The sequence below is a fragment of the Cuculus canorus genome, chromosome 1, assembly GCF_017976375.1.
Source record: "Cuculus canorus isolate bCucCan1 chromosome 1, bCucCan1.pri, whole genome shotgun sequence".
Classification (NCBI taxonomy): domain Eukaryota; kingdom Metazoa; phylum Chordata; class Aves; order Cuculiformes; family Cuculidae; genus Cuculus; species Cuculus canorus.
This window is the reverse complement of record NC_071401.1, coordinates 127,418,360-127,437,778: the sequence shown is the minus strand read 5'-3', so window position 1 is coordinate 127,437,778 and position 19,419 is coordinate 127,418,360. Positions and strand designations below refer to the sequence as shown.

Genomic DNA, 19,419 nt, shown 5'->3' with positions numbered 1-19,419 from the left:
TCTTACTACCTAGCTGGTGTTAGGTCTCTTTGTGATTTCTTATAAACATATAATGACTTCTGTTAAGTACCTATTGGTGTATAATGTGATGGAGGAGAGGCATATTAAGTTTGCTGGTGGTTCTGTATTTTTGCTTGTCATACAGTTGGTTCAATTAATGTGTTGTTTGGGTTTTTTTTCTGATTTCAGTGTTCTCATTTTCTCCAGGCCTTTCAAGTATTAAACTAATATTAATGTTAGGTCACTACTTTGCCCGTACTGTTCTTTCTGCTTTGAGGGCAATTCACACCTCAGTTTTCTTAGTTTATTATTGACATGGTTACTATCTCTTAATCAGCTGTCTTCCTTATGCTTTAAACTGCAACACTGGCACAGTATGGCTAGGTAAACTTCCAAAATTTTGTATGAAGTCATATATTGTTTGCCTAGTAATTAATTTTATAGTATGTAATTTTAACAATATAAGATGGTTACATCTCTACCTTATTTAGCAACTCGATACTATCAAAGGAATTTCTCACAAAGGTGTATTCCAAGTAGAGTAATGATAAAAGATACCGATTAAATTTTAAAAGAACTAAATCTCCATGAATGTTCAGCTGAACAGAGAGTTAAGTTGTAATTAGGGAAGGTGGATATTTGAACATGCTTTAGTGTGACCGTGCAATGTATTAGTGAAACTAAGTCCATGCTACTAGCATTTACCTTGTGATAGATTTAAGAGTTAGTACAGAATAGCGAAGTGTTGGCTTGAGTACTAGAATAGCCTGTGGTTCCCAGCTCCCACTTGAGCAATTTGAGAGAATGAAGGAGGTGCAAGAAGTTAAGTACCGTTTTCCTTTGTTTGATAGGGATAACAGAGGAAAAAGCCCTTTTTGTGTTTGGTAACTATTTTTCATGCTATATGACTGTGGGTGTTATTGGCAATGAAGCTGCTGCTCTTTAATAGTTTTGTCTTTTGTGTATGTAGGGAAGCTACAAAATTACAAAAGGAAGCTACAGCTATAGAAACCGCTCTGGAAGAAAAGAGGCTGAGACGGCACAATATGCTTCTTGAATGCAAGGTGCAGGACTTGAAAATAAAGCTCCTGTCTGGATCTCTGGATGACATCAGTGAAATAGAGGTACTTAAAATGTTTACAGGACATAGATGTTATGGAGGAGCAATTATTAAATCTTGAATTTAAAGATACATTCTTTTTCCTTAAGGGACTGCTTGTCTTGCATAGTAATGTTAAAATAAATACATTGTTTTCATGGGATCAGGCCCCATCCATTAAGAGAAGGATTTGTTTATTTTTGTAGACAGTAATGTTGTTTGCAAGTGGTTTTGCTTGTGATTGAAATGTATTCCTGTGAAATATGAAAAATCACTGTGGTATGAGAAAATTGGTATGAAAGGAGTATTCTGGGTATGTATATGTAAAAGGACATGCAGGGGTCGGTTCAGAACTGTTAAATATGGCAAGTATGTAGGTTGAGATAATACTTGGTTAACCATCCATAATATAAGTACTGTCTAAAATCATCCTTTTGCCTTCAGTAGATGTAGGTATTCATGGAAATCGGGGATAGGCTAAAATAGAAATATCCCTGCTCTCAAAGGACTGACCCTCCTTGTTTTTCTCAGTCTTCCCTCTTTTTTCAGCATATCTTTTATGAGACAATATTAAATTTTCTCCACCATTACAAAAGGAAAGAGCCATGAGTTTGAAGGACTTGTTATGAGTCTGTGAGTTTGGGATGAGATTTGTTGAACCATTCCTTAGAAAATTACTTTTGTTCGAGTGATAGGTATGAGTGAATGGGTCAGAAAACAAAATGAAGGCAGTGTGATGGGCAGTATTTGAAGGGAAAGGACATGAATTGCTAATCATCAGAGTATGGAGGCAGCTCAGCTCTCACTGTTAAAGAATAAGGAAGAAATGAAACCAGGGAGGTGAACAGTAGGAATCACAACTTCAATTCCTAATTAATACCACTGAGAAGACCAGTAAAATTTGGTTCTGAGAAAGGGAAGGGAACTGATAAGAACATGCAGCGCTTGTTTCGTTCAGGGGAAAGGAGCTGTTTAAAATGCAGGTTTACAGTGTCAAGAAGATAGGCTGCTTATGCTCTAGAGAACTGAAGCTACTAATTTCTTCTGAGGCTGAGTGGAAGAATTGCCTCAACTTACACACTTTAGAGCATTTCCTTGAAAGGGGAGTGCGTTATCATGGGAATGTAAATTCTTTCCAGTCAGGAGATGTACAGTATGCACATTGTTCTAAATATAACAAATAAATTACTACTGCTTTCTTAGTTCCAGACTGAAATAAGCAGATGCTTTCATCTTCACATAAAAGGTGCATTTTTTTAATTAGACTCATAGGACCTCAACTAACTGTTAAGTTCATTTTAGCTAGGGGAGGAGCAATGGAATAACTTTACCTCATACCATGTTACTACTGTCTCCTCATTTTATATCCTTTTGATGTATTGTTTTAACAGTTTAAAAGTTAACAGTGTTGTATTTCTGAACTGGAATGTCCTTTGTATTTATAGCTAGGAACTGAAACAGAAGGCACAGAGACTACATCAAGTATCTATGAAAGGGAAGAGGCAATTCAGATAGACTACAGCGGCCTAGCAGAAGACCTGAAGGTAGTCTTTTGTTTGAAATTATTAGAGATCGACTCTTTTTATTTAAAATATTTCAGTTGTTGAAATTATTGTTGACACTAGTCTTTAAATGAAACTTACTAAAACCACTGTTAAGCTTAAGAGCGTGTGTGTATTTTTTGGTTTTGCAATCATACATAGTGCTGATGTATGGGATTTCTGGATAGGTCAGCTTCCCATATAATTCAGTTTGATTTAAAGCTTAAGTAAATGATAAAAGTAGAATGGAGAAATAGTAAATATAACTCTGTTTTCCTTCCTTGTTTACCTTCTGCCTTTAAGTTCCAACACTATAGATTATGTCTCAGAACTGTAGAAACCAGTGATTGGCTGCCAGGGGAGTTGTACCAATTTCTCTCTGTAGCATTTTCAGAGACTGAGGCTGCTGTGCTTCCTTCTGTAACACTCCATTAGGTCATGTTTTTTCAGCAGTTTTCCGTAATTTTTTTTTTCCCTTTTTAACCGTAAGGCATATAATTAAATGTCAGAGTCTACGTACAGTGCCAAGGATGAATCTGTCATGATTTGAATTTGTCTCAGAGAACTCATCAAGAAACTGTCTGCAAAGATTGTTCTTAACAAATCAAACAGTGAAGACAGCCACTCCTCCTCCTCTGTTACAGTTTAACCCAGACTTGTAGGCTGAAGGGAATTTGTTGTCTCTTTTTAAAGACCTTGTCTGAGAACCAAGACTCGGGTAGAGTTCTTTTGTGTTGTTGTGTTTCCAGTTAAAGCTGAGTGGGGTACTTCCTGCAGAAACCATGAGCTCTTGCCATATATATTGAAGTGTCTTGCCCTACAAACAAATTTCATTTCTCTAATATTTTTATTTTTTTCTTTAGGACCTACTGTCTGATAAAGATATAGAAGATCAGCTGAACCAGATGCAGCAGGAAATAAAATCTAAAGAGAATACTTTAGTGAAGACAGCTGCTCCAAACCTGAGAGCAGTAGAGAAATTACAGATAGCTCGGGACAAGTTTCAGGAATCCATAGATGGTAACACTGAGTCGTTCTTATCAGTCTCATTTCTAACTGTGAGACTTTTTCACACTAATCTAAATTCCTCTTTCTGGTATTTCCTTCTTTCAGAAATTAAGGTATTTTTTGTGCTCGAAGTGTTTATCCTCAGTTTTCTTTTTAATTATTGCAAACAATTTATTAACATATGCTTTACTCTGCAGTGGTTTATTGAAATACAGTTTGAATGACTGGAAAGATACATTGTTGACCAAATCATGACATCATGAACTATTTTTAAAAATTAGTAAAAGTTACTGATTTTAATCATACAATTCTTTAAATTTTTCTTAAATAATTGAAGGAACACATCTGTGTTGTCCAGAGCTCAGACAGGAGCATTGCTGCAGAACTATTGGTGTCCTCAAAGTGCATTGCAGACATAAACATATTAAGAAAAGCAAGGAGTTCTGAAGTTGTAACAGGTAAATGCTGGTGCTGCTTGAGGCCACCTAGCTCAGAGAAGGAATTGGTAGAAGAATTTTGTTCATTGCTCTAGACGAATGTGCATAGGGCAGGTGGAATGCATCCCAGCTTTTCAGATTTTTGGGGCCTCCATTTGAAATCCAGAAGGAATTAATAATATTGGTATGCTACTTGTATGCTCCTTAGAACCTTTTTCTGCAACATGTATTTTGAGTTTCTGCTTGTTACAGTACACAACATGTGTCTGTTCTGTGTATTTGCTAAGAGGCTTATTATGGAGTAATTTTTTTTCATAGCTTTTGAGGCCAGCAGAAAGGAGGCCAGAACATGCAAGCAAGAGTTTGAAGAGGTGAAAAAAAAGAGATATGAGCTTTTTAGCCGATGCTTTGAGCATGCGTCTGTAGCTGTTGATCAAATCTACAAGAAGCTCTGCAGAAACCATAGCGCTCAGGTGTGTCATCTTCTTAAGTTATTGGCTTAAAAGGCCTATTTGACAGCTTTGTTAAGTAGAATAAGAGAACTTAGTAAGACTTCTAGTTTCCAAAGGCAGTTTCAGTCCTGAAGAAGAAAATGAAGACTTCAGAATTTCAGGTTCAGAGAACCAGTAAGTAATATTTGACATTAGACAGAGAAATATGATTTCAAGTGTTAACAAAATTGGGAACTACTCAGTTTGGGTTATTTTTATTCTTTGTATTTATCAGAATTAATTGTAAATTATCATGACACAAATGTGTAAAGTATTTGAGTACTTCACTTAAAATTAGTATTGGTTTACAGATCTAGTGATGCCAATAATAGGTAGTTGAAACCTCTTAATCATTAGTGTAGATAAATCTGAAAACCATGAATCTGTATTTCAGAGCTAATGTTTTGTATGAGGTTTTAAAGCTCCTTATACCCCACTTAAATATTTTAAAAAGACAGACTTCGTACATTGGCAACTTTTAAGGAACCTGTAGAAGACTTGTCACAGTTGTATTAATCTTTGCTAATGTTGCGGTATTAATGCCAAAAGTAAAGAAGAAAGCCCAAATGCTTTGGTTACATCAAATGTCATAGAACGTTCATTGTTTAAAGGGCTCAGGCTTGAATTCTTGTCTGCCTTAACCTTCAGATTTTGTGTTTTCCCTCAAAGTCAGATATTCAGTGAACACCTTAAGTATCTTTAAATATATCTCTTCTGTTTCTGGGTTGGACAGGATAGTAAAGCATTTCTTTCTTCATGAATACTGGGCATATACCTTCTCTCCTAGACTAAATATTAGGCAGGTCTTGACTTTGCATCACTGAAACAACTAGTATTTTCCACATACATTGCCAAAAAATTAGTATTTGGGTGCTTTCCTTCTGAGTTCTGTGATACTGTGCCTTGATTTGAGCCATGGAGGCAGCCTGGCCAAGATATTATCCTGTGATTTAGCTGGGAAGCTAAAACTGCCTTCTAGATACTAACAGAGTAGCTGAAAGAAGCTGGTCTAATTTCATTGGAAGGGAAATGATTGCTCTGGTTAGCTAAGGAAAGAATTAGCGCCAAGTTTTGCCATCAGAGGTGGTGGCCTCAGTTGCAGCTTGAATAGATGTTTTTTCAAGTAACCTTAACAATTTCTTAACATGATCATTTGCTAAGATTAATATTTCTTAATACTATATTAATGTGTATTAATAACACTTTACACTTCAGTACAAAAATGAGAAGCTTTGATATTTGATTTAGTTTAACTTCCAGAAGTTCTGGACTCAAAACATCTGTGCACTGAATAGATTGCGCAGTAAAGTTGATTTCATCAGCATCTTGTGTGTTTTTAAAAGAAACTACTGCCTAAGAAATTTACGTAAATGGATCAACTGCTGAGTTTATCACCAGATCTCTTCTAGTCTTCTTCCATGGACAGTGAAATGTCCAAATGAGCTATTTGAAATAAGTGTCAACTATGGGAATCTTTTTTATCTGTATCCACTTGTTCAGAGGGGAAGACATTGTATAATTTTATTGTCTCATCTGTTTAATAGGAAAAATAAACTAGGTAGCCATTAGCTTATCCATCATGCTTTTTACGGTTTGGTAAAATGGTCATTTCTTTAAAATAATACTTTAAATTTTTGAACCTGGGAACCAGGATAAGAAGTAATAAAGAAGGCCTACCTGTATTAAAATCTTTCTCCAGCTCAAAGCCTAGGTTATGTAAAACTCGTAAGTGACTCAGTGATCTCAAAGGTCTTTTCCAACCAATTCTGTGATTCTATGATTCTTCTCCCAAGTGATAGGTGATAGGACAAGAGGGAATGACCTCAAGCTGCATCAGAAGAAGTTTAGATTGGATGTTAGGAAAAATTTCTTCACAGGAGGAGTTATCAAGCTCTGGAAGAGGCTGCCCAGGAAGGTGGTGGAGTCACCACCCCTGGTGTTTAAACAGCAGGTAGATGAGGTGCTTGGGAGCATGATTTAGTAGTAGACAGGTACAGTTAGAGTTGATGATCTCTAAGGTCTTTTCCGACCTAATGATTCTATGATAACTTTTCACAAAAAAAAGATGCCTTTTGGGAGTATATTTACTTCCAAACAGAAAAGACTGTTTTGTACTCTAAAATTGTAATAGTTAAAAAAAAAAAAGAAAGTAGCTAATAAAAGGTGATAAAATCAAGTTTATTTAGTAGTTGAAAGTTTATGAATAACAAATACTTGGAACCGTTAATTTGTGAACTAGCCTCATAGCTTATGGTTCATTAACAAAGGCATATTTGCTGGGAAATATTATAATGCTGCTCTTCAGTATAGTTGTACAGTTGTTTCCCACAAAGGAAGCTAACGTCTCAGTTTTATGACTATCTCAGTCAGTATTTAAACCTTTAAAAATATCCATCTTAATGATATTATGTGTCACTTTTCATAATGAAATGTATCCGTTTCCAGGCATTCCTTAGTCCTGAAAATCCTGAGGAGCCTTATCTGGAAGGCATTGGCTTTAACTGTTTGGCTCCAGGAAAACGCTTTATGCCAATGGACAGTTTGTCAGGAGGTGAAAAATCTGTGGCAGCTCTGGCTCTTGTGTTTGCTATACACAGGTAAAAGAAATAGTACCATGTTATCCAAATATGTGGCTGAGTAAGTGGCTGGGAGATAGTATTATGAACATGTTAAAAAGATCTGCTAATAGAGTATCCAGAGATTTACTGAAGTCCTTTATTCTTAACCTGTCATTACTTCTTATCAAAATTTTATGATAGAGTAAGTGAATCTCAAAAAGTAATTAGAATATTTGTTAATGTTTTTTCATCTAAATGCAAAATACTGTTTTGTCTCCTACAGTTTTCGACCAGCGCCTTTTTTTATTTTGGATGAGATAGATGCTGCCCTGGATAACACAAACATCGATAAAGTAAATTGATTCCTTTCACTTTACTGTTTTATCTGTGATTTAATGATATCTTTTTTAGAAGGATGGCTATTGTTCATTGCAGGTTGTTGGGATAAAAAGATGGATGACACTGCACTAACCTATTTTAAACTATACTTGGTTTAGGAGTGAAATAATCATTGTATGAAATGTTAGACTAGGGATAGGTTTAGATTCATAAATCTGTGCATTTTAATCAGTCCCTGAACTGTGAAGTTGAGAAAATAGGTCAGGAGAGTGAAAATACACTGCATGACCACGTGCGGTGCAATCTGACACAAAGGTCATTTGTGAATTGGTGGTTTCGTTTGTTTGTTTGGAATTTTTAAGGCCTTTGCGTTCCCTTACCTCTAAGAAGCAGAAAGGAGTGTAACTGCACCTCAAAAATCAAGTCATTCTGTTGCTGGAGTATTTATTTTTTGTAATTGGCCTACTAATATTTTTATACTAACACCAAGTAAGGACCATCGCTCCTATCTTTTTATTCACATGAATTCTTGCTTAATGAAGATAGCTTCCCATCCTCCTTTCATTTTCTTTCCGTTTTTGCTAATAACTATTCACTATAGCAAAAACATAGGCTAGAATACAGGCAGTAAGCATCGCCAGCTGCAGATGTCATTCTCTGGGTGGAGGAGACTTAAAACAGAGACTATGTGTAGGGGAGGAATCAAAATGATCTCTACATGTGCTTGGATTTTCTTCTGTTGAAACATTCCTTTCCACATGAAGTAAGACCAAGCCTTAATTAATAGTGATGTTAGTCTTGATAGAGCTTAACAAAAGCAGTTTTATAATCCCCAAACTATTTTTTTCTTTTCTTTGTCTTTTCTTGGCTGTGATGTGCCAAGTACACCAGAGTTTGCTTGGCAGGTGCAGGGGAAGGGCTCCTTATACTCTTCCCCTACTCAATGTGGGTTCCATACCACAGGAGACAGTCCACCATGAACTCCTCCACCATGGGGTCTTTCCATAGGCTGCGGTTTTTCACCAACTGCTCCAGTATGGGTCCTTTCCACAGGTGCAGTCCTTCAGGAACAGGCTACTCCAGCGTGGGTTCCCTGCGAGATCATGAGTCCTGCCAGCAAAGCTCCTCCAGTATGGGCTCCTCTCTCAGTGGACCGACTGGTCCTGCTAGATGGCTGCTCCAGTGTGGGCTTCCAGTGGGGTCACAGCTTCCTTTAAGCCTCAACCTGCTCAAGGGTGGGGTCTTTCATGAGGTGCAGGTGGACATCTGTTCCACCAAGGGACCTCCGTGGGCTGAAGGGGCACAGCCTGCCTCACCATGGGCTTCACCCGGATCTGCAGGGGAATCTCTGCTCTGGGTGCCTGGAGCCTCTCCCTCCTCCTTTGTTGTCCTTCTCTGTGTCTGCAGAGTTGTTTCTCTTGCACATTCTCACTTCTCTCCTGCTGTTCTCTCCTCACTCCGTTCTTAAATACGCTATTGCAGAGTTGTTACTGCCATCATTGATGGGCTCAGCCTTGGCCAGCAGCAGGTCTGTCTTGGAGTCAGCTGATTCTCACAGAAGCCACCCCTCTAGCCCCTGCACTACCAAAACCTTGCCATGCAAACCCATTACAATAGCTAAGCAAGCATTATGGTTTGGCTCTCAATGACTGCTTAGAAACAAGGTTGCTTAGAAACAAGGTTGCAAAGTGATGCAAAACACCTCTGTGATCTTAGCTTTTCAACAGGAATAATTTTAAATTACTAGGCTTTCGCTCAGGGTTCCTATGATTTGACGTACAGAACATCACTTGTTCTGATTGAACACCAGTGTTTTCTGTTTGGTATTCTTAATTTTGGAATCAAATGTATTGTGGATGATGACTTACAGTTACCTGGGCTGCCTCCAAGTTCTCCTTTGCTGTTTTTCTTATCTGCTATTATGCTATTTAATGCTAAATTTCACTTTTGTTTTTCATCAGAGTTGTGGTGCATTAGGTTAGGAGTCCTTCCTGCCTCTGCAGACTTCTGAGGTGGTCTTTTGGATACAAATGTAAAGTTCTCCATGGTTCTGTCTGCAGCTGAGCAGGGGTCCCAGATAATGCCTAACAAAACTGCTGGTCCTTACCTGGATTACTCATTTATTTTATCCTTATAAGCTCCTGTTGCAGTTGTTACAGAGACACCAATCATTAATTACCTACACATTCCATGACATTAATAATTTCTGATGAGAGACGCAGTCATGAGGCACTTTCCTCTACTTGCCTTTCTCAGTAGGCTCATTCTGACAGATCTGGTCGAAGAAGAGTTGTTTACTTGATACCTTAGAATACGCTAAGCACTATTCTTCAGAACACTATAAACACAGAATACTCGATTTATTTTTAAAAACAAAAATGGGTTTCGCAACTCAAACATATTTCAAATCTGGTTTACTTCTCTTCAGGTAAAAACCACATTCGTAGCCCACTGCATGTGTTCAAAAGATGGTCTTATTAACAGTTGTTACCCAAATGGTTCCTAGGCTTATAACCTTAAATTCATAGTATTTTTTACAGTTTGAAAGTATCATATTTCATTTGCTGCATCAGCAACAACAATGTATGCTTTTAAGACGTGTGTTCAAGAGAAGAAAAACATCAGTGCATACAGTTTAAAGTATTTTAAGTTCTGATCTAATGTATATTTATAAAAATAACATCCATAAATACCACTTTATGGCCAAAGAGCTCTTGAACTTGGGTTATATTTCACATTAGCGTTAAACCTGAAATTGCCTTAATAGTCTGCATGACTAGTTGAGCCCTCAGGGCCCATCTAATCTGACTGGTAAGGTAGGCTGAGCTTCCTGCTTTGAAGTAGAGTTAGGCTTTTACCATTGCTAGAGATGCCCATCCCTTTTAAAGGTGGGACTGCGTGGCCCCTGTGGGAACATCCCGTTCGGCTTGCTGCCCTTGTGCTGTCCTTTGCCTGCCTGCTGCTCCCATGAGAAGATGCAGTGTGGAGAGTTTAGGGCAGGGTGACTAAATGGGCTGCTCTTTTCACATAAGCAACATGAAGCAAGCAAATATGCTTGGAGAGCAGCTGCCCCGTGTAATACAGGAGGAGATGACAAAATAGTGATTTCTTGAAAAATTTCTTGAGTTGGCTTCAACATCTATCTGGATATTGTTATAAGGAGGGTTAGATTATCCTTCAAGCATGTGTGAAAAGTGTGTCGAATTGCAGAATAAGCAAGAGTGATCTGCAAGTATAATTAACTGAATGTTTCCCTGCTCTTGGGGTCTTTCATATCTCTTTCCTTATCTGTAAGGTGCAGTTGTTACTGGAAAGCACCCAAACCTTCAGACAGAGAATTAAATACTGCAAGTGAGCAAAATTATAAAGTTATATATTGCTAGTACTCACTAGTATTCTGGTTTTATATGTAGAACGAAGGGCTTGGGTAATTTTTACATTCTTTCCATTTAAGGATTTACCAAAGCAGATCTTGAATCATAGAATAGTTTGAGTTGGAAGGGACCTTAAAGATCACCCGTGTGCAGAGACACCTCCCACTGGATCAGGCTGCCCAACGCCCCATCCAACATGGCCTTGAGCACCTCCAGGGATGGGGCAGCCATAGCTTCCCTGGGCAACCTGTGCCAGTGCCTCACCACTCTGAGTGAAGAATTTCTTCCTAACATCTAATCTAAATCTTTCCCTCTGCAATGTAAAGCCATTCCCCCTTGTCCTGTCACTTTGTGAACAGTCCCTCCCCAGCTTTCCTGTAACCCCTTCAGGTACTGGAGGGTTGCTGTAAGGTCTCTCTGGAGCCTTCTCTTCTCCAGGCTGAACAACCGCAACTCTCTCAGCCTGAATAATTTACTTGTAATTATACTGTAAAATGTGAGTTATGCAACTCATTAAGGGCAGTCCTTCCCTTGAAAAAGTTACTTCCATATCGCATAGATGTAACTGTGCAGACAAAAGTCTATCTAAAATGGTACTGCTTTTCCTTTATTCATCATTTCGTATATATTGTGGGATACTGCCTTATTTAGTCATCAATTTATAACTTAATATTTGTGGCTTTATTTTGCATATAATTGGGAAAAAATGTTGCTGTCTGCAGCAAAGTAGCACATATTTAAGTGTACAGCCAGTAACCACCTTTTCACACTTTTTTTTTCCCTTATTCAGGAATTTCCACTTTCCTTAGCATTTATAGTAAGTAAAATACTTTTCATCGGTGGTGCCCTTTTTCTGTAACTTTATTCATTTGAAAGAATTGTTATTTTCTTACGTCTTTTCAAAAAGCAGCAAATCTGAGGGATTGTTTTAAGAACTTGTGTGGTATCTATCTAAAGACTCTTATTTCTCATTTTATCCTGCTTATTTCCTAACTGAATTGCTGAATTTTGCAGCTAATGTAGTTCAGTTCTTTCTACATCATTCCCTAATTATAGCATGGTTTAATTCTACTAGACCTGACTTATTGAAATATTTGACTTCTTTCCAAAGGTATCAAGTTTCATTAGAGATCAGGCACATGAACAGTTGCAAATGATAGTTATTTCTCTAAAGGAAGAGTTTTATTCCAAAGCAGACGCATTGATTGGAGTGTGTCCAGAGGTAACAATTAATTATTACCAAGTTTTGTTAAAGAATACAAGCTATTTTTTGTTGAAGTACTAATTCACACCTAAGTGTTACTACAATGAATCATGTACATAATTGTGTTGCTGGATGTGAGCTACTTTGTGTTCAGAAATAAGTGCAGGTACTGGCTCAATGAAAGGATCATTTTGGTAACTCCAGCACGTAATTCTATTTCATAGTCATTTATGAAATGCTTATTTCAAATAACATAAATGTTTGAAATTTTACTGTCCTTCCTCTTCGCAGTATGATGACATTATGTTCAGCCGAGTCCTGACTTTCGATCTCACCCAGTACCCAGAGAATGGTGACCAGGAAAGAACAGAGAAGCAAACACTCAGTCCTGTTTCAGAATAAAGCATGGATGGATGATTTCAAGGCCAGGTGACCACAGCAAGAACTGTTTTTCCAATGGACTGTTAGCTTCAATGTGTTTATTAGAGGTTGATAGAGAAATGTTTACCTTTCAAACCAAGGCATTTTCTAAATTCAGTAGGTAAGCAGCTGTTATTCAGTGATACACTTTTGTTAATGACTAAAAAAGATGGCCAGAGGTTGTTACTGAAGTATATATGTTCTGGTAAGCAAAGCTTTCTCTTCAGATGTTTTGGGGGTTTCTGCCTTATGATAAAGGGCTACATGTTCACATAGGTGCACTGTTAACAAAGAATAAGCTTCTTGCTTTTCTAATGAAAAGTAACGTGTTTAGCCACATCTCCAGTTTAGATGCATGCTACTACCAGTCAAGACCTTTACCTCTCTTTGGTGTTGCAGCTGCATCTATTTGCCTTCAGATAGGATTATTTCCTGTTTTTTTGAAACAAGCTATGTGAATCTGGCCATTATCTTATGTGACTTTTGTGATGCCCAGTAAGACTTTGGTCTTCCACTGCAATGTTATGAGAGAATTACTTAATTTTATTAAAGCTCATGATATATCTCTGTAGGTGTGATGTGACTTGGAAAAAATTCAGCTTTCAGGTATTCTGCGCCACACAAAAGTGGAAAGAATAGATCGGGTGCAAGTCAGATGCTGTACAGGTAGCAGCCTTAGAAAGAAAGGTATTTGTTTGCAGTTTAGGCTGTTATTACGTAGCTGTCCTGGTAAAGTCCAGTTTGTTCTGATGGCCATGCTTCATCTAAGAAGCAAAGTTAATGAAGTTAGTTACAGAACACTGTTTGAGAGAGCTTGAATGGTTTCATCTGGCTTACGTTTCACCAGGTATTCTGAAGAAAGAGCTTTACTTGGTTTGTGGTTGTTCATAATAGTTCTATCTTCTTCTGTTCATATACTAGCTTCCTTTTGTCCATCATGTGCTTGTACCTGTCTACCTTGTAATGTGTTGCTAATAGCATGTTCACTGTGCACAACTGAAGATGTTTGGACACGTGGGCTTACTGTGTAAGAAAGGAATGACGTGAGCAGCAGGTAACGTGTTCCTCTAGGAACATTTCAAGACCGCAAATGTGCCCACTTACACTGCAGACAGATGTTTATCAAATGCTTGTGTTACTGTCACACTTTATTAAAGTTATTTACTCTGAGTGTAAGTCATGAGTTAGCATCAGTACCTTAATTCAGAATCTGTTGACAGATATGAAGTAGAGTAGTGTGAAGGATGAACAGAAGAGCAGCTTCTAGTGATTTTCAGCAATCTTTGACCCACATTAGTCTGTACAGCAAATACAGAAGTTTTGGGTTGGTTTGTGGTATTTTTTTAACCATTTGTTAGGAACAGTTGGTTGACATAGAAAAATACAGTAAAGAATTGAGCAGTCTGAAGAGTGGTGAAAGCTACATGTTTTAGCTACTACACAGGAATGGTCTGTTTGGCTTTAAATATTTTATTAAGAGTGTACGCCATCATCAGAGATGTCCCCTCAACTTCATTACACAGCTTGAGCAAAACAGGATAATAAATGGTCAACAAGTTTGTTTTCCATAAATATCTTACTCCCATTTAGAAAAAATAAATGTGAATTAAGTAGAAGAGGTAGCATCTATGGTAGAATCAGCAAACATCATTTAACATATCACTTTGTATGTTTAATTCTTTCACGGTACTTGGGTAATAATTTGAACAGGGTCTTAAACAGGTTACTCTTTCACTTCTAACAGGTAAATGGAACAGACAAGTTTCAAATTCTTTCCCTTTTGACTGTATTTTAAATCCTGAGGTAGAAGGGGACACAAAACCAAAACCAGATATTTCTGCCTGCTTATTGTGTATGTAAGGAATTAAAATAACCCATTACTTACTAATCTGCATTTCAGGATATAAATAAATAGTCTTGGAGCCAGGGCAGGCTGTTGTACAAGTTGCAGTTCAGCAGTGTCTACAAAATGGTAGAATCACCAATGCTAGGTGTAAGATGATCCTTACCAAAGGGGAAGGGATGTGATTTTCTAATGTGGATCTGACTTCAGGCACAAGATAAGGTGCTGCATGCCTTGAAGGTTGGACTTAAATAATCGCAGTAATCGGGGTCACAAATAGCTTAGCTCATCTGATTAATTTTGCTGCAGCATGAAGCAACAATTTAACTGTTCTAAGCTGATGTTGAAGCTGATAGTGCTATAAGCAATGCTAAAAGACAATTTTCAAAAGTAATGTATGCATAAATACAGTCTCTCAAAGGGAGAGGATGAGTGTGGCCTATATTCAGGCAGGATATGCTTTTGATTTTTACCTTTTAAAAAACCGAGCTGAAACCTTGAGAACCCATACTTTTTGGTCCTTAGCAATTATATCACATACTAAAACCCAGGTATGGTTTCTGGACAGACAGTGATGAAAGACCCATACTTTTTGGTCCTTAGCAATTATATCACATAATAAAACCCAGGTATGGTTTCTGGACAGTCAGTGATGAAAGATAAGATCTCTTATCTTTTCTTCTAAGATAGAAGAGATAGCGTGCATGCATTGTTTAAGATTGCTTTTCTAGGCAAAATATCTTCAGATCTTTACCTACTTCAGAACAGGGACAAAGACTTCAAGACCACAAAAACTCTACCTGTCTCAGTATTTGTTAGTCTAGAAAGATGAAAGTACCTCACTTCTAAGCTTTTCATTTTACACAGTAGAGAACAATAAAAAATTGTTTTTGTGATGTGGGAGTAAAGAGTTGATGTATGGCACTTCAGACAGAGAGGTCATCTGACAGACCCATCACTTCCACTCCCTGTAAAACCTCGTTAGGATGATGGGATCTCAGACGGTGTAATAGATCATATCCGCATCGAACCAAACAGAGAAACCCTCCAGGACTGCTGGATACAAACGTGCTGGTATCAGAACAAAGAATGATCCTGAATACATTCTTCTGCAGACATTGAGGTGAGAGGCAGCTGACCAGAAGATTTCAGAACTGGGGCGGTCACTATGTCAGTTTAGTGATGAGACAGTTCAGTGATGGGTGAAGTAACAGCACCTCAGAAATAAACAGTTAATGCAGTTAACTCTGCCGTTTGACTAGTTCAGCTGAAGTCAAACTTACACACTAGAAATTGTTTACAGATACATAATTAGGCACTAACTGGTTTTAATTCTCCTGAAATAAGACTTGCCTCCTTTCTGAGATAACTAGCAGCATGCTTTACGATTTAAACAGCTGCTGAACGTTTCCATAGAAAAACACTCCGAAGAGGTCAGGAAGCCCCCATGCACCTGTGCCATGTCCTTGCTGATATATTACTATTAGATCCTTTTCTCCTTACGTAATCTCATTTCTCAGCGGACTGACAAATACAAATACTCAAGGCAGAAGTGTATGATAGGCAGGTTTATCGTGATGCAGGTTTTATGAACTTGAAACCTTTCCTATTCCTTACTGCTTAGAATTCTGAGTCTGAAGCTTGTAGGCAGTCTTGTGCTGACAGACCCCTGAAGAGTTCAGCCTCCACCAGCCTAACTGCAGCTCAGCTGATGAGAAAATAGTAAATATAAAGGCAACTAACGTTCAGTTACAGGAATCCCCAAAACCATGTTTGACAAATTCAAACATCACCTCCACTGGGGCTTCATCTTGGTAAGAGCTTGGTTTAGCTTGCTTGAAGCACAGGCAGAAAAAAACGTGCACTTGCGTCTAAATGACCCTGCAGATAGAATCATAGAATAGTTTGGGTTTTAAGGGACCTTAAAGATCATCTAGTTCAACCCCCCTGCCATGGGCAGGACCAGGGAGATGATTGTGCCCCTGTACTCTGCACTGTTGGGGCTGCACCCTTGAGTACTGTGTTCAGTTTTGGGCCCCTCGCTACAGGAAAGGCATTGGGGTCCAGAGAAGAATGATGAAACTGGTGAAGGGGCTGAAGAACAAGTCTTATGAGGAGCAGCTGAGGGAACTGGCATTTGGTCTGGGGAAGAAGAGGCTGAGGGGAGACCTCATTGCTCTCTACGCTACCTGAAAGGAGGTTGTGGAGAGGTGAGTGTTGGGTTTCTTCTCCCATGTGACAGGTGATAGGACAAGAGAGAATGGCCTCAAGCTGCGTCAGGGGAGGTTTAGATTGGACATCAGGAAAAAATTATTCACAGAAAGGGTTCTTGGGCACTGGCAGAGGCTGCCCAAGGAGGTGGTTGAGTCCCACCAAAAAAAAAGGTGAGTAGATGAAGTGCTAGGGGACATGACTTAGTAGTAGACAGGTATGGTTGGAGCTGATGATCTTTAAGGTCTTTTCCAACCCAATGATTCTATGATGTCTTGTCCAGTTGAGGTCACTGTCCTAGAATTGTCCATTTCATTTTCCATTTCATTTCATGTAACATTTTATTTTTTAAAAAACTCCCCTTACGAAACCCATTTTGAACAGGAGCCTGAAAGAAATCCACTCAGAGCTATCAGATGCTTCTAGAATAGTAGCTACACATAGAGATTTTAGAGCATTGTGTGTTCCAAAGGAGAACTGGGCTCAGCCTAAAAGAAGTTCTACATTTTTATGAATTTAAACTAAATTAGATGTTCCGAGTGTTCTTAACATTGTAGACATAACACAAAAAGAAAAAACACACCTCTTTCTAAAAGACAAGTTCATCATTTACTAGAAGGAGACTAGTTAAACTGCAAAGCCACTTAGCAACTCGTATTTCTACAGCACAGCTAGTTCAACCATGCAAGGTACGTACGGAAAGTAACAGCCATTAAGGCAGCAGATAAGATCCTTGGGGGAAACCCCTGTAAATTAGCATAAGCAAGGCATACAAGATGATAACAGGCTCAGATGAAACAGAATCATGAGTGAGCATCTGCGCAATGGGTTCTCTTTAAACCACAGACTTTAAATGAAGAGAATTCTACCTTCATTGAACTTCTGCAGTGCATTTAGAACAAGTTTTGAGTGTTTACTCAATTAATTAAAATGTGTTGTTAAAGTAAAGAAAAATTCAGCTTCCAACACTAAACCTAGGATGAACACTTGGACTTATTCTGAGTTTCTACTGTTACCAATGTTACAATTGTCTAATACTCTGAAATCCATGAAACCACGGAAACATTCGCCAAAGGCTCCATGTTGTAAACATGATGTATCTAACACATAAACCAAGAAAGCAGTACCTAAATAATCAGGAATCTGCTCTCATTCATCAAATGAATTCAACAGAACTATTGCTGGTAATCCTGTCTCTTCCCCATCCTGGAATACACATTGTATCGGTCTTTATTGGCTTTATTTTGTCTCTGCTGTCTCTACACTGGATTTGTGAGCAGCTATAAAACTACTGCTTTTAAGAAGCTTTATCGGGCAATATCCAAAGTATCATCCTTCTTTAACAATCTCAAAGTATGGAAAACTTTTCTTAGTCTCTCTTTCTCCAACAACTTTCTCAAGCCAACTTAAATCTAAAGCATAAAAAATGACATTTTCTTGTATCTTGGCAAGAGATTTGGCTACGGTGTCATCACTTGGAAGTCCTCAAGCTTCATTATGTTAATTCTTTGGTTTGTTTTTATAAGGATGTATTTTTTTGTTTGGCTTTGAAACACATCTTAGTTTGTGGCTGTAGAGATTGCAGACTCTAATCCCTCAAATAAGCATTCTGCTGGACTCTTGGCTTGTAAGGCTACTTGCCAGCTTTCAGGTTCACACGCTAAAAGCTGATTTGGAAGCACATGGCCTAAGTTTAGATATCATTTGACTGAAGAAAAAGAAAACAAAGAACAAACCAAAAAATCTCATACTGTGATAAAGGGACAGCAGCTCTTCACAGAATCATAGACTAATTTGGGTTGGAAGGAACCTTAGAGATAATCCAGCTCCAACCCCCCTGCCATGGGCTGGGACACTTCCCAGTAGATCAGGCTGCCTGAGGAAAACATACAGATCTCTTCTGCAAATGCACCCAAGATGTCTTTTCAAGTGAAAACATCTTTTCTTGGTGTAATACTATTTTCTCCTTGCTCCCTTTCTTCACTTACAGTATCCTACAAAGATGTTATGCTATCATCTAAAGAATGTTAGCGCATTCAAAATTCAGAACAATAATTATCTAGAGCGAAACTCTCAATATATGGAAAAAGTACTGAGTTCACAATGCCAAAACTATATATGAAGGAAGCGCAACTTATTCTGGAAAAGATTGTATTCTTTTATATCCCCATCCAGCCAAGTACTGGGGAATAATCCCCAAGAAACTTTCAATAATTACATTAGTAACTTACCAAAATCAATAAACTGAGCGTCTTGCCACAAAATGCTGTCAGCACCAACATTTTAGACCTCATTGTTTCCTTTACCCTTAAAGTTACTTTATGGAATTGTAGAATAATTAAGGTTGGAAAAGACCTTAGATTATCCAGTCCAACCTTTCTGAAAGCAGTAGTGCAAGAAAGAGGCAGCAATTATCATCAAAACATTAATAGCTACAAACAAGTAATTAATTAATTAAGCTAGTATCAGTTCACTTAGAGTTTACCGGTGCTTGAATATAGAGATTAATTTTCAAAGACAACCTTTCAGTTTTTACTTCCAGCACTGTACGTGTATTATAAGCCCTGCAGAGTGACATGATCTGATTCAGTATGTCGCTGCAGAGGTACGCTAGAGCTCATTTTTAAAGTTGCTAAGTGTTAAGCACATTTTCAACGACAGATACCAACGAGGTCTCCCTGCAGTCAACTTTTACTTACCAGAGCATAACTACAGGCAGATTCTGCGTTACCCCCACCATGCCAAGCCCCTCCCCTTCGAAATAAGCCATGCCTGCTCCAAGCCCCGCCCCCACAAACCCGCTCCCTGCGCCAAGCCACGCCCCTCGGGGCCCTCACCCTGTCTGGTTCAAGCCCCGCCCTCTCCATGGTACACCGCGCCTGTGATTCACAGAA

At 38.3% G+C, this 19,419-nt stretch overlaps 1 protein-coding gene across 2 annotated transcripts in view; it reads left to right on the top strand.

Annotated features, from left to right (window-relative positions):
* The window catches only part of SMC1B (structural maintenance of chromosomes 1B), a 36,871-nt gene extending 23,423 nt beyond the window's left edge, over nt 1-13,448 (top strand). The window contains exons 18-25 of one of the 2 annotated variants that reach the window (XM_009564953.2): nt 971-1,124; nt 2,545-2,643; nt 3,504-3,660; nt 4,404-4,558; nt 7,022-7,173; nt 7,418-7,487; nt 11,959-12,069; nt 12,343-13,448. In XM_009564953.2, coding sequence (XP_009563248.2) covers nt 971-1,124; nt 2,545-2,643; nt 3,504-3,660; nt 4,404-4,558; nt 7,022-7,173; nt 7,418-7,487; nt 11,959-12,069; nt 12,343-12,453 — 1,009 coding nt within the window. In that variant the 3' untranslated portion in view covers nt 12,454-13,448. The remainder of the gene's footprint in view (nt 1-970; nt 1,125-2,544; nt 2,644-3,503; nt 3,661-4,403; nt 4,559-7,021; nt 7,174-7,417; nt 7,488-11,958; nt 12,070-12,342) is intronic. The other variant, XM_054081277.1, reaches the window with a different exon arrangement.
* Nucleotides 13,449-19,419: the final 5,971 nt, after the last annotated feature.